This window comes from Podarcis pityusensis (genome assembly GCF_964106645.2).
Source record: "Podarcis pityusensis genome assembly, chromosome: 9".
NCBI lineage: Eukaryota > Metazoa > Chordata > Lepidosauria > Squamata > Lacertidae > Podarcis > Podarcis pityusensis.
This window is the reverse complement of record NC_138034.1, coordinates 33,338,629-33,351,177: the sequence shown is the minus strand read 5'-3', so window position 1 is coordinate 33,351,177 and position 12,549 is coordinate 33,338,629. Positions and strand designations below refer to the sequence as shown.

Sequence of the window (12,549 nt, the reverse complement as noted above, 5' to 3'; positions counted from 1 at the left end):
TGGTGCTTATCACTAAAATACTTTACACCCCCCCTACTCCGACATGACGTACATGACCTTAAAAAGCAGTGGATTGCTGAAATGGGTCAGAAGCTGATCATAAGTTACTATCTTCAGAGGATTTAAATCCCCTGTCTTAAACAGAGAGCTCTATTTCACTAACCCATTAGCTTTAAAAGAGTATTGTTTTGCAAAGTGGGTTTTCATAAAGCTTGTTTTTATGCAGACCTATGCCTACTCTGGGCTAAAAATATTCAGTTTATACATAAAGTATCCTGCTTGCATAATAAATTATCTAAACACATAATATATGTATTTAATTCATTCAATTTAAGCTGTGAGTCAAACTGTATTTTTTTAAAAGGTCCATTGACACCAAGAGGACTTTAAATTGACTGAATCATTATATTTTAGACAAAATTATATTCTATAGCAGTTTGTAGTGTGGTGGAGGTGAGCTCAGGCAAGGGCATTTCCTAGGCATCTTTCAAAAATCATGTGAACTAGTAGCCTCTTTCAGAACATTTTATCCAAAGTGTGATTCTAATGGAATCTTTTTGCCACCACATTTTTGCTCATGTTCCAAGTTTTATTTCTGTGATGTTTAGGATTAGTTTGTTCCAAGCCAATATAGAAGGTTGTCATTCAATATTTCTGTGAGCATTGCCACATCAATATGATTCCCAGTCAGGAGAACCCTTGAGGGAAGAATTTAAGGGAACAATACGTGTGTAGATACTTAAGCGTTGTGATTTTATTGCGGAGGCCTCCGGAGCACCCACAACCAGCAGATGTTTGCAGATGACCACCTCTGCCATATCCTAAACCCCTCCAGCAGCAAAGATCAGGGGATTAGGACTTCCTACCCTTCAACCTCAACATGTATTTGGGGACACATTTCTTAATTTTGTAATATTTATTTGTAGTGTTGCTGTTGTAGCCCATCACCCATTAGTGTGTCCCAAATTGCCAGATGAAGTCCATTGCTTTAAAAGTTGTATTCTGCTGAGTCACATTCATAGCAGATCCACTGAAATCAATGAACGAGTGAGCCATAAGTCATAAGTCCATTGGATTCAGTGGGTTTACTCTGAGTTGGACTTAATTGGATACAACCCTGCTTATATCCTCTGTGGTAAATAATTGTTTCAGTCTCATTAGTCATGTCTCTGTGCTCCTAAATTGCTTAGACGTTTTATCAAGTGGTATACAAAATATAAGTAAAGGGGGGGAAATTGGCTAAATCTACTACCATCCAGAATTCCCAGGGCCTTTATGCTTTTAAAAAAGATATTTGGCAAAAGGTGCATCTAAACATAATATATGATACCTGGAAATTCAAGAGGAATTTAAGTTGGTGAATTGGGACAGGAAGAAATGATTAGCCCCTCTCCCAGAGTGCCACAGAGACAAAAAAATTATTCAGGCTACCATCAATGGTAGCTACTATTAAAGCTTTTAAGTGACACCAGAATCTCCTGTCATCTTTTTATAAATACGTTTTATATCACAGTTTGGAATACTCCACAACTTGAAAGCATATTTAATGACTTTCAAATCACTAGGTGTTAAAAATATTTAAATGTATCTGCAGCCCCACATTAAACTGATAAAGAATTTGAGGCGGAAGTGACGTTGCACCGTTTTTTCTTCAGAAATGCTTTTCTTTGTCAGTCTTTTACTTTTGCTGGTGATGGAATTAATTTTGGCTGACCTCCTCAAGGACCATATGATTTTAAGCGTTCTTGCTGTAAAAACAAATGCTTCTTATACCTCCACCCCTGTCTCCAAGAAGAAAATTGTACAATTAAACGTTTACTTTTTTATATAAAAAGAGAGAGAGATAGCCAAAGTTTAATCTTCTTGACAAACCACAGAAAAACTAATGATTTTCAGAAGATTAAAATGCAAATTGCAGCACCTTTTTGGCAACGAGCAATATTCACATAAGTTTTCATCCGTGTTCTTCTTCTAAATTACAGGTGCTGTTCTTATGTAGGCCGAAGGGGTAATGGCCCTCAGGCAATTTCTATTGGCAAGAACTGTGATAAATTTGGAATTGTTGTTCATGAGCTGGGACATGTGATAGGATTTTGGCATGAACACACAAGACCAGACAGAGATGATCATGTAACCATCATCAGAGAAAACATCCAGCCAGGTGAGACCATTTTAGTGTGCTTTCTTATATTTTAGTGTGGTGTCTTACATTTTAAAATGCTGCCCCATTTTATTTGCTTGCGGCTCTTGAGGTTCTTGCACATTGGTTTAACTGGATAGTGCTAAAACGGCAAAATTCAGCTGTGCTGATCAGAGTGGGTGTTTATATGAGACATTTGCATTATGCAAGGTGAAGGTAAAGGACCCCTGGCAGTTAAGTCCAGTCGTGAACAACTCTGGGGTTGCAGCGCTCATCTCGCTTTACTGGCCGAGGGAGCTGACATTTGTCCGCAGACAGTTTTTCCAGGTCATGTGGCCAGCATGACTAAGCCGCTTCTGGCGAAACCAGAGCAGCACACGGAAACGTCATTTACCTCCCTGCCTATTTATCTACTTGCACTTTGATGTGCTTTCAAACTGCTAGGTTGGCAGGAGCAGGGACCGAGCAACAGGAGCTGTGTGGGGATTCGAACCGCCGACCTTCTGATCGGCAAGCCCTAGGCTCTGTGGTTTAGACCACAGCACCACCCGCATCCCAACAGCGCCACCTGCGTCCCTATTATGCAAGGTACTTTGTGTTAATACGGTGAATACTTAGTAAAAGCAATTGATAGCTTATGCAGTCTCCATAGCCTCAAGCTGCCTCCTTGGCAGTTTACCCTTGTTTGAAGAAGCTGTTGTTGTTGTTAATTGGTTATATTGAAGGTATGTGCCCCTAGGCATCTTTGCAGATGATTTATTTCTCTCTAACACTTGAGTGAGTGAACCACATCTTTAAACCCTCTAAGAAACCATTTGAATGTCCTGGGTGCATAGAGGGAAATGTCTCTATATTTGGAAATAGGAGCAGCCAGTAGAATATGGAAAAGGGTTGGTTATGAGCAGAAACTATGTGATGGTTGAAATTATGTTCATACATGGTCGTACAAGGCTCCAATGAAGATGATAAAGCCCTTTGAAAATTAAAAATATGCTGTAGATAATAAATAATAATGAGTGTAGGAATGGGTTACAAAATCAGTTCCACATTATGTTAACAGCACCAAAAAACCTTGATTTTTATGTTCCCACAGCAACAGTCAGAGTAGCAAACATGACATTAAGAATATATAATGAATGAGTCAGATAAGGACAGAAAGTAGTCCCAGAATATTTGTCTCCATTTGGCTTTCTTCCTATTCAGCATAGCACGTAGCACAGTAAGATGGGGTTTCATAGGACTGTTAAAAGAATAATTTGATTCATGAGGAAAAATTGATATTTAAGAATGATTGCATTAAGAATGAATCAAAAAGCTGTTGATAGTTGTGCAGAAACGTTTGGCTTCATCAGTATTGATTTTCTCTGACTGAATGAGGAATGGCTAAGGCGAACTTGCCAGGTTATGAACAGGTGATACCTGAGAGTCTGACATATAAATGTAATATTTGTTCCTGAGGGGCATAGCATCAAAACCTTAAAAAACACTATACCACCAGTACTCTGCAATAGTTGTAAGATGTGAAAACTCACCGTTGGATCCCAATGTTGTGGCAGGAATTGGTCAAGGTTGCCCAGAAACACCATTGAGTGCTGCAAACAAATGGATAGAGGAAAAGTTAGAATAGAGGGTAAAACTCCTCTCCTGCCTCCCCTTCTCTCTGCCTAATGTGTCCACTTATAGAGAGGCTAGATGTGCTTGCAGAAGATACTAAAATGCATTGTATTGGGCCAGAAAAATAAAAGATCCTACAAATGTCCTGTGGTGGTTCCAAAGTCTCAAGATCAGCCCATTCCATCTCAGACCACTTTGGGTTGTCTCAAATTCTGAGGAGGTCTAAATATCTCCAAAGTGGATATATTCACTCATGCATTGTCAGAGGTGAATGCGCAGCAGTACTGTATGTAAGTAGAAGGGCTGGGACTTCTGTTTTCTTCTGTTTTTCTCTTTCTTTTTAGGAAAGGCTTACATGAGATCTTGCTTATGAATTATAGGTCAGGAGTACAACTTTTTGAAGATGGAGCCTGGAGAAGTGAATTCTCTGGGGGAGCCATATGATTTTGATAGCATTATGCACTATGCCAGGAACACCTTCTCAAGGTTGGAGTCTCAGGTTATACCTTTTGACTTTTAATTCCATTCTTCTTTGTGTATATATTTTATAGATGTAGTTTTGATTCAGGCAATTGACCAAAGAGGTTTATCATGTTGTAGCTCCTGAAGCTAATAGTTGTGAAAATGGTTCTCTTAGATATGTCTGATTATTTTATAAGTATGTTCTCATAATGATCATTGATAGACTTTTCTTACACTTGTCTTACAGTAATCCCCACTTTAAAAGAAAAAGAAAAAAAGAAAACTGCTCCCTTGCTCTCAGAATTTTCTTGTTCATAGTAGACAATGGGGAACTTCCTGTGCTAGGTTGCTAGATCATAGCCATTACCTTCAATGGGAACAAGTCCTATTTTGTCACTAGGAGGGAGCAAAATAGAATAAGGCTTCTCAGAACACAAGGGGTAAAGGTGCCAAGGTGAAAAAAGGTTATTCCAGGCTACTATCTAAAACATTTTGCCAGTAACAGGAACAATGTAGAATGTTCCCAGCCATTATATATTAGAAATTCTGTTACTCGTGGAGATTAGATCTTTTCTTAATTGTGAGTGACACTAATTTGATCATTTTTAGATTACTGTGATGGAAAATGAAACCTTCAGAAAGCACTCATGGTGCTTGGTAACAGGATGAATCAATCTGACTTTGTTCTTTTATGCATGTCTTTTGAATGTGGTTCCCCCCCCCCCATAGACAGGCAGGCTTTTTATGTATTGATTTCCCCCCATAATAAATTCCACCACAGTTCAAAAGATTGCATCTACCGTTGACTATGATTATAAAAGTAAGAGTTTCCTGATAGACCTATGACCCTTTTCAAAGATTGCATTGGCAAATAAATGCTTAGAATAAAGTATGCTAGCATGGTGAACAGCACCTGATCGAAGCAGTCTATAAGCATAATCTACCTTGCATATATTCAAGCAGTTGTGGAAATGATTGGGAACAATTAAATGATTATGGTTCCTCAAAAGCAAAAGCAGCATTTGAAGCAGATTTCATTGTACTAATTATATGAAAACTAACAGTTTAGTGTGGTATATGTTGCTCTTGATATTAATTTAATTTCATTGCACGATATCAATTGATGTTCGGAATTGTTGACAGTTTGCTAAGGAACAGGGACTTGAGCAGAACAGTTTCCCAAACTGTTGTTGCATGGTTGTCAACAACAAACCAATTTAATCAAACAAGCCACTCTCGAGTTTTCCATTATGCCTGCTATTTATTTATTATATATTTTTAGATCTAATTTGGCCAAGAACTTTGGAATATACAGAAGCAAAAGTTAGATTTTGATAGCTTAGTTTGATATGAAACCTGATCGGGTTTCTTGTTTTTTTTTGTTTTTTTTTAGGGGCATGTTTCTGGACACCATCCTTCCTTCCCGTGATGATAATGGAATCCGACCAGCCATTGGTCAGCGCACGAGATTAAGTAAAGGAGATATTGCACAAGCAAGAAAACTGTACAGATGTCCAGGTAGCGCTCCATAAAACATATGCCCAATAAAGCATGCTTTCCTGCAGAATTCCTGAGCGCTAACGGATAGTTTTGAATAATCTGTTTCTAATCGGTTTTCATTCAGGCAGTTAAGGCATATTTGAAAGCTGAGAGAGTAAGCATTTTAAAGTGTGGTAGCTCTGGGACATTAGGCACTAAGGTATGAATGGCCTGAATCTGAATTTACTGACTCATATGGCATTTCTGTGCTTGCCTACTGTAGCTGTTCACTTGCTGGATAAGGAAGTGGGAAAAAACATGATTCATTCTCTCAGTTCTTATTTAAGATATTGTACTTTAAGCCTGGAGCTATGTTTAGATGAATGATGGGTTTGTTTAACATATCTCAGCAGCGGAATCCAGATGCCCTGCAAAACAATTGCACCGAACAGCTCTTTGTGCAGGAATTCTTTATACAATAACCATCATGCTTGGTCTGGACCTCTTGCTGCAGAGAGTCTTGATAGTACCTCGGTCACTTGGTCTGAAACGTTATTTCTTTGGCCACTCCCCCTCTCTTGCAGATCAGTTAACTAGCTCCTAGATCAGGCATAGGCAAACTCAGCCCTCCAGATGTTTTGGGACTACAACTCCCATCATCCCTGACCACTGGTCCTGTTAGCTAGGGATGATGGGAGTTGTAGTCCCAAAACATCTGGAGGGCTGAGTTTGCCTATGTCTGTCCTAGATCCATGAAGCCTGAACAGCATCTTCTCACGATCTCCCCTCCTAAAATGTGATTGGTCACCATTCACCCTTGTCCATGTGTGACTTCTCTTTCCTGCCCACAGCCCTTGCCTCTGCAACACAGAGCATGTGTGATGCTAATCTCTCACACCTGCTAGTTCTTGTCTGTTTCAGAGGAACCAATTAGAGAGGGAAGAAAGAAGATAGGCATCCCCCAGCTTCAGCTATGTATTTTTTTCCCTTCAGGAGCATTTTTTTTTTTTTTGCACCACTCAGTAGTTCTGATAATTATTATAAACAATTCACAAGGCATATGTGTGATGTAAGCATGCCAAAGAAACAACTCATGGTAGAAGAACTGGCATCTAATCAGGCAATACAGGCAATATAAAGCTGTGTTAAACTTCATAAAGTTCTTAATCTCTCTCTCCCTCTCTGTGTATGTCTGTGTCTTTATGTAAGTAGTTAAGTAATAAGGTTTTTGTGGCATGAAAAATGCTGGTTAGCTGGAATTGTGAATAAGGCACTGTAACCCCCTTCACTATATTTAAAAAGAAATGTAAATTAAAAAATAGCAAAGGGGCTACAGTGCCTTATTCACGTTTTCTAAGGACTACCTTCAGCATAATGAAACCCATTATTAACAGGTTGTAACATATAATTAAAGTTTGTTAACAGCAAGCCATTTTATAAGCTTACAAATAATGTGTACGTTGCAAATTTTGGCAGTACCAAATGAACTGAAATCCTTCGAATTCTCGTGTGTTGGAATTTTAACTAATAACATTGGGAACTACAGACCCAGTGTAATGAATTTCACCTTTCAACTAGGACAACCAAAGTGTTGCCTAACCAAAAGCAGAATATGAAATTTGTCAAGGGTAGCATTTAATTTGTGACAAATGGCATCATGGTCTTTTCTGAGCAGGCTATGTTTTAGATCAGTTAGCTACAAATGACAGGGCTTGTGGGGTGGTGCAGGTCTTCTTGAATTAATCCAATTAATGCCAATAGGACATTTGCATTGAACACTTGGAATAACTGGGGTGAATGCCCTTTTTTTTTGACATGGCTTTAAGCTAAAGAAATGAAGGAAATGTAGGCAAAGGGACAGCTAGTAAAGCCTATAAGAAAAATATTTCCATATGTTAAGGGACGCCTGGGTTGGGAAGCTTCCCAGTGCTTTGACAGAAAATCTCAGGCCCTGAAACTTTTCTTTCCCTTCCTGTGCTCCATCAGCTCTGAGGGGCTGGGAGAACCCCAGATCTGTCCCCTGTGGGGGCAGAGGAGTGAGATTGTTCCCTTTGGGAAGCATAAATGCTTTTGCTGATGGAACAATCTTAATAGTGCTACACGGTATTCCTCCCCCAATATATTAATCTCTGCAGTTTAGTGGAGTTACCAACAATTGTGGTGTTAAAAATAAACTGGTGTGGTCATTTGATATGGTACTGAATACATTACTTAATATGTGGCTATACTTTGATTAGATGTCACGTGATGTGTGCTTTGTGGAGAGACAGAGAGGAAAAGGTTTTAGGCTAAGCCAGGGCTTGTCTTTATTCCTCAACATATACTTTAAGTCCCGTGTTTTCATGTACTGCCTCATTCAACCTTAAATAAGATTTAGCATTATTGAACATTATTGTCTGTCTTTATACAAAATCTTGTGGGTTTCCCCCCTCCCATATGTTTAAAGATTCTGCAAATCATTTATATTTAATTTGACTTTTGATTACACTTGTAATCTTGCCAGCTGGCAGCTCTTACACTGTCATTTACTGTTGATCTGATGTTCAGACAGACAGATTTCTGTTTGTAGCCAATGGCGATTACAGCATAACTCACAAAAACAAATGAGGCAATCCAAGAGTAAGTTAAACATCAGATATGCAAGTTGTCAAAATTTGAAATAGTTAAGTTCCCCAAATCATTTAGATTTTTTTAAAAATCCCCTTGACAGTCAACTATGTTTTGGGTCAAAAAAGTAGCCTGTAACTTTTTTGCTCTTAGTGCGTATAAAGCTATCTATAGGAATGGAGTTGTCTACATTAGCCAGCAACCATCTAATTTTGAAATCATCTGACTGATCTTATAGAACATTCTTAAATGAATAGAGGTATCTACAGTCCTCATAAACAAAGACAACCATTAGTTAACCAGTCAGATATACTGTGAGCATAGTTCAAAAAACGAGGCTGAGTAAACACATATCTTACCAGGAGGTGGGGTGAGGAGGTTTATTCACACAGATACCCAGCCCTTTGTGGTCAGATTTAATTTTAATATACCAGACAGAGGTCTTAGAATTTTTCATAACTTCAAAGTCCATTTTGGCATCTTCAGCAAACATTACATCTTGGGTTTTTTATGGTCAGAATTGTCCTGAGGTGACATTACAGGGAAAATTGATTAACTTTACACCAAACAGTAGCAACTTTGTACCCAGCTTTCTCTCGTCTGCAGGTCTAAACTCACAGTTTTGTTAAGTGTTCTTGCATTAGTCAGAGATTTTTCCAGTGCAGAACCCTGAATTTATGAATGTGTGCTTTTAAGGAAGGGAGATCTAAAAAATTGGGGTCGTCTTATACATGGGTAGTTCTGAGTGGGGATGGGTGATTGGTTGCAGCTTCGAGTAAGAGATTGTCTGTGTTTTTTCGGGTGATTGGTGGCTGCAGCAAGGGCTGCGGTTGACTGGCTGTGCGGCAATTGGGCAGACGATTTTCGGCTTCTGCTACATGTGATATTGGCAGTGTTAGCCAGACGTGTGAGTGATTTCCCCCCTCCAAAAAAGCTCAACAACTCTGGGCAATCTCCCCCTATTTTCTTAATGTTGAGTCCCCCAAAATAGTGGGCATCTTATACACGGGAGCGTGTTATACACGGAAAAATACAGTAAGTTCTAAGCAGTGTACCAGATGTACAATGTGGGACACTAGGTAGTGCACAAATGTTGTTGTTGTTGTTACCACCACCAATTCAGCTATCACAGATTGCTGCATCATATAACAAAATATGGATAAATGATGATGCTTGTAGTCCTCAATGAGTAGCAGGTGGCATTTTAATGTCCTCAAAATGGATGTGACAGAGTATTTTAGCAAAATCTGATCTTACTCTTCCTAATGGCAAGGTAACGAGCTTCAAAGAGCCCATGCTACCAAATCAACAGGAGAAACAAGTTGCTGATTTAAAGTTATAAGGATAAATGGCAGATGAGCTGGAGTGAGAAGTGAATGAACTTTAATGGCAGATAAATACTTCAGTTTCTACTGAAATTCACTGGGAAGGGAAAAATTAGTCAGAACCCCGTTCTGCCCTGAAACAGTATGATAGACAGCTAAGTAGGAAATAGAGTAAAAGAATAAGGTATAGCAATAAAATAAATGTCATTGGTTGTTATATTTGCTATGCTTTATTATCAGTATTGTTAGAAGAAATTTATGCACATCTTTTAAAAATAATTTCTAGTTTAATATGAATATATCCTCATCTAACATATAAAAGACATGAACAATTCTGGTTAGTGTTCAGCATCATGACAATTGTTCCACTTATTTTTCTGTTGTGTGGAAACATAAGGTTGTTTTTACTATTTACTTGCCTGATGGTCAGCAGTGACATTTAAAGGCGTGCTGTAATTTTTTATTTTGATTTAAAGTAAGGGGAAAGGACATGGAAATAATATTTTGGAAAGGACAAAGTGTCCTTGTCAGCTTGTTTCAAAAATGTTGCTTTGTATAAAGCATCTCCTGCCTCTGCTGTTAATTATTCACAGTAAAGAAGAAACACAATTTCTTTGCACTTTGTCAGGCGACCCTCAGCTGCTATAATATCTAATTTCTTTCAGCCTGTGGAGAAACACTGCAAGAGTCTACAGGCAACTTCTCCTCTCCCGGGTTTCCAAATGGCTACCCTTCGTATACACACTGCATATGGAGAATTTCAGTGACGCCTGGAGAGAAGGTACTTTGCAATTATTCCCAAGGGTTGGCGCTTTGTTCAAACCAAACATTTTGCTGTTGTTTGTTCATGTTTCTCCTGATCTTGTGGGGTTTTTATTTTATTTTTAAGCTTCATATTTATTTATTCACTCATTCATGACATTTGTCTAATGCCCCGTAACATGTTGCTCTCTGGGCAGCTTTCCATGAAGAAGGATGAAAACAATTTAAAAATGAAAGATAAAACCATGAAACCAAAGGCAACGAAAATGCTGCAAATCCACTCTCTCGCAGCCCAACTCAGCCCAATCCTACACAGATACAACTACAAAGTGACAAATGCTTTGGTTTAAAACTCTGCTGCATCGAGTGTGTGGTTTTAAGAGTGGTTAATGAGACAAAGCCTTTGAACTGTACATTAGTCAATTTATTCAACTTTGGCTTTAGTTAGCAGTTCAGGTCCATTTTTGTCTGAAGACCCATCTGAGTGCCTGGTCCTAATCTTCTGGGCTTTCATACTGGGAAAGCCCATCCAAATTGGTTCCTGGGGTGGCTGTTTTAACATCTCATGGGATGAGAGATAACCATGAGGATATTCTGGCTATGCCTTCTATTCAGTCCAACAGGGGCAGGGAATCTTTTTCGGACTGAGAGCTGCACTCCCTCACAGTTATCCTGCATGATGGCAGTGGGTGGGGCTAGACAGGGGCGGAGGAAGGGGGTGCTGTGGGGGCGGTCTGACCTGGGTGCCACCACTGAGATGGTGACAAAATGCCAGGCGGCACTCACTGCATTAGGGCCTGCAGCATGCCCGAGTCACGCATCTCTCCTGGGAGTGACGCGATGGCTTCGGTGCCTGCAGGTTCTGCACTGCCCCAAACGGTCTGCCTGCTGCCTCCCCCTCAGCTGTAAGGCGGCTGAGTGGGAGGAGACAGGCAGACTCCTCAGAGGTCCCACAGAGCGTCCTGCCCCTGCCCGCCCCACCCCCGGGCACAGGGACCCACGCCGCCCCAGGCACCAAATCGGCTTGTTCTGCCACTGGGCTAGAGGCAAAAGTGCATGGAGCAATGGGTGCAGTTCTTACCTTTGTATAGTAGGCTATATTTTACCAGGAAAAGCCAGAGGTTTCCTTCACATGTGCACTCTGTCCAGGCAAGCGCAAGGATTTATTTCTGTTCAAGGACACATTCCAAGTAAAAAAAGTACTTGAGGGCATGGAGCAGGGTCATAAGGCAATCCTGCAAGTAAACTAGTCCCAAGACCTGATAAGAAATCAGTGCAGATCTCTGAGCTGAAGTGTACGCTGGCAGGGTAGTGTGTCTGTCATCAACTATGCTGCAGCATCCTGCACTAAGTGCAGCTTCGCAAGTGCAACGGAAGCCCTACATAGAGTTGCACTGCAGCAACTCACTCTTGAAGTCATCAATATACAGTATATTCTGTAATTTGTTAAACAGAATAAAATAGCCTGCCTGCATATGGTATGTTTGCTTTTAGGATATTTCTTATTAATCACAAAACTCTTTTATTTTTTTAAAAATATGTTGTTGGTCCTAAAGATGCAAAACAGCCAACAAAATGCCCAGCAGCCTTTGAAAAGCATGACTGTATGACTTGTTTAACACTACTAAACCATAAAACAAATATTTAACGTTCTGCACCATCCACAGCTTTCAAATATTGAGATCCAAGCTCTCACGGAGATGCAAAATACTGCGAGTTATTTTTTCGAAGGTTGTGTTCTTCTCTTTGAAAGTATAGTAATTGCAAAATGGCATAGCTGTTTTCACTGTCATTTTTATATAAATAATTTGCTTTACTTTAAATTTTCTCAGTTTTTCTAAGTACGGTTTTGTTAAAATGGTTATGAATATATATTATGTTTCATTTTCCCTTTCCATAATGTATTGTGGGCTTTCCTGTTCCAGCAGTGAAAATGTGTGATTCATTATTCTGCATGAGACAGCAGTGCTACTACTGAATTTGCTTACGTTACCATTAATTTCTCAGTTGTGCTGACAAATGTTCATTGATTGTTTATCTCTGGAGACTTGCAGCCATCCTGTCCTCTTGAACTGTTGATCTGCCTTGTCTCCAGTTCTTCTTCTGTGTCTGCTGAGTTGCAAAATTGAAGTTAAATGTTTTTTCGTAGACCACAATTAA

At 39.5% G+C, this 12,549-nt stretch overlaps 1 protein-coding gene across 4 annotated transcripts in view; it reads left to right on the top strand.

The window, feature by feature from the left end:
* Positions 1-12,549, top strand: part of TLL1 (tolloid like 1) — a 123,878-nt gene that overhangs the window by 72,812 nt on the left and 38,517 nt on the right. For 3 of the 4 annotated variants that reach the window (XM_081021698.1, XM_081021695.1, XM_081021696.1), the window contains 4 exons: positions 1,983-2,161; positions 4,135-4,240; positions 5,610-5,734; positions 10,293-10,408. In XM_081021698.1, the coding sequence (XP_080877824.1) occupies positions 1,983-2,161; positions 4,135-4,240; positions 5,610-5,734; positions 10,293-10,408 (526 nt within the window). Of the gene's footprint in view, positions 1-1,982; positions 2,162-4,134; positions 4,254-5,609; positions 5,735-10,292; positions 10,409-12,549 lie in introns of those variants that run through there. The other variant, XM_081021697.1, reaches the window with a different exon arrangement.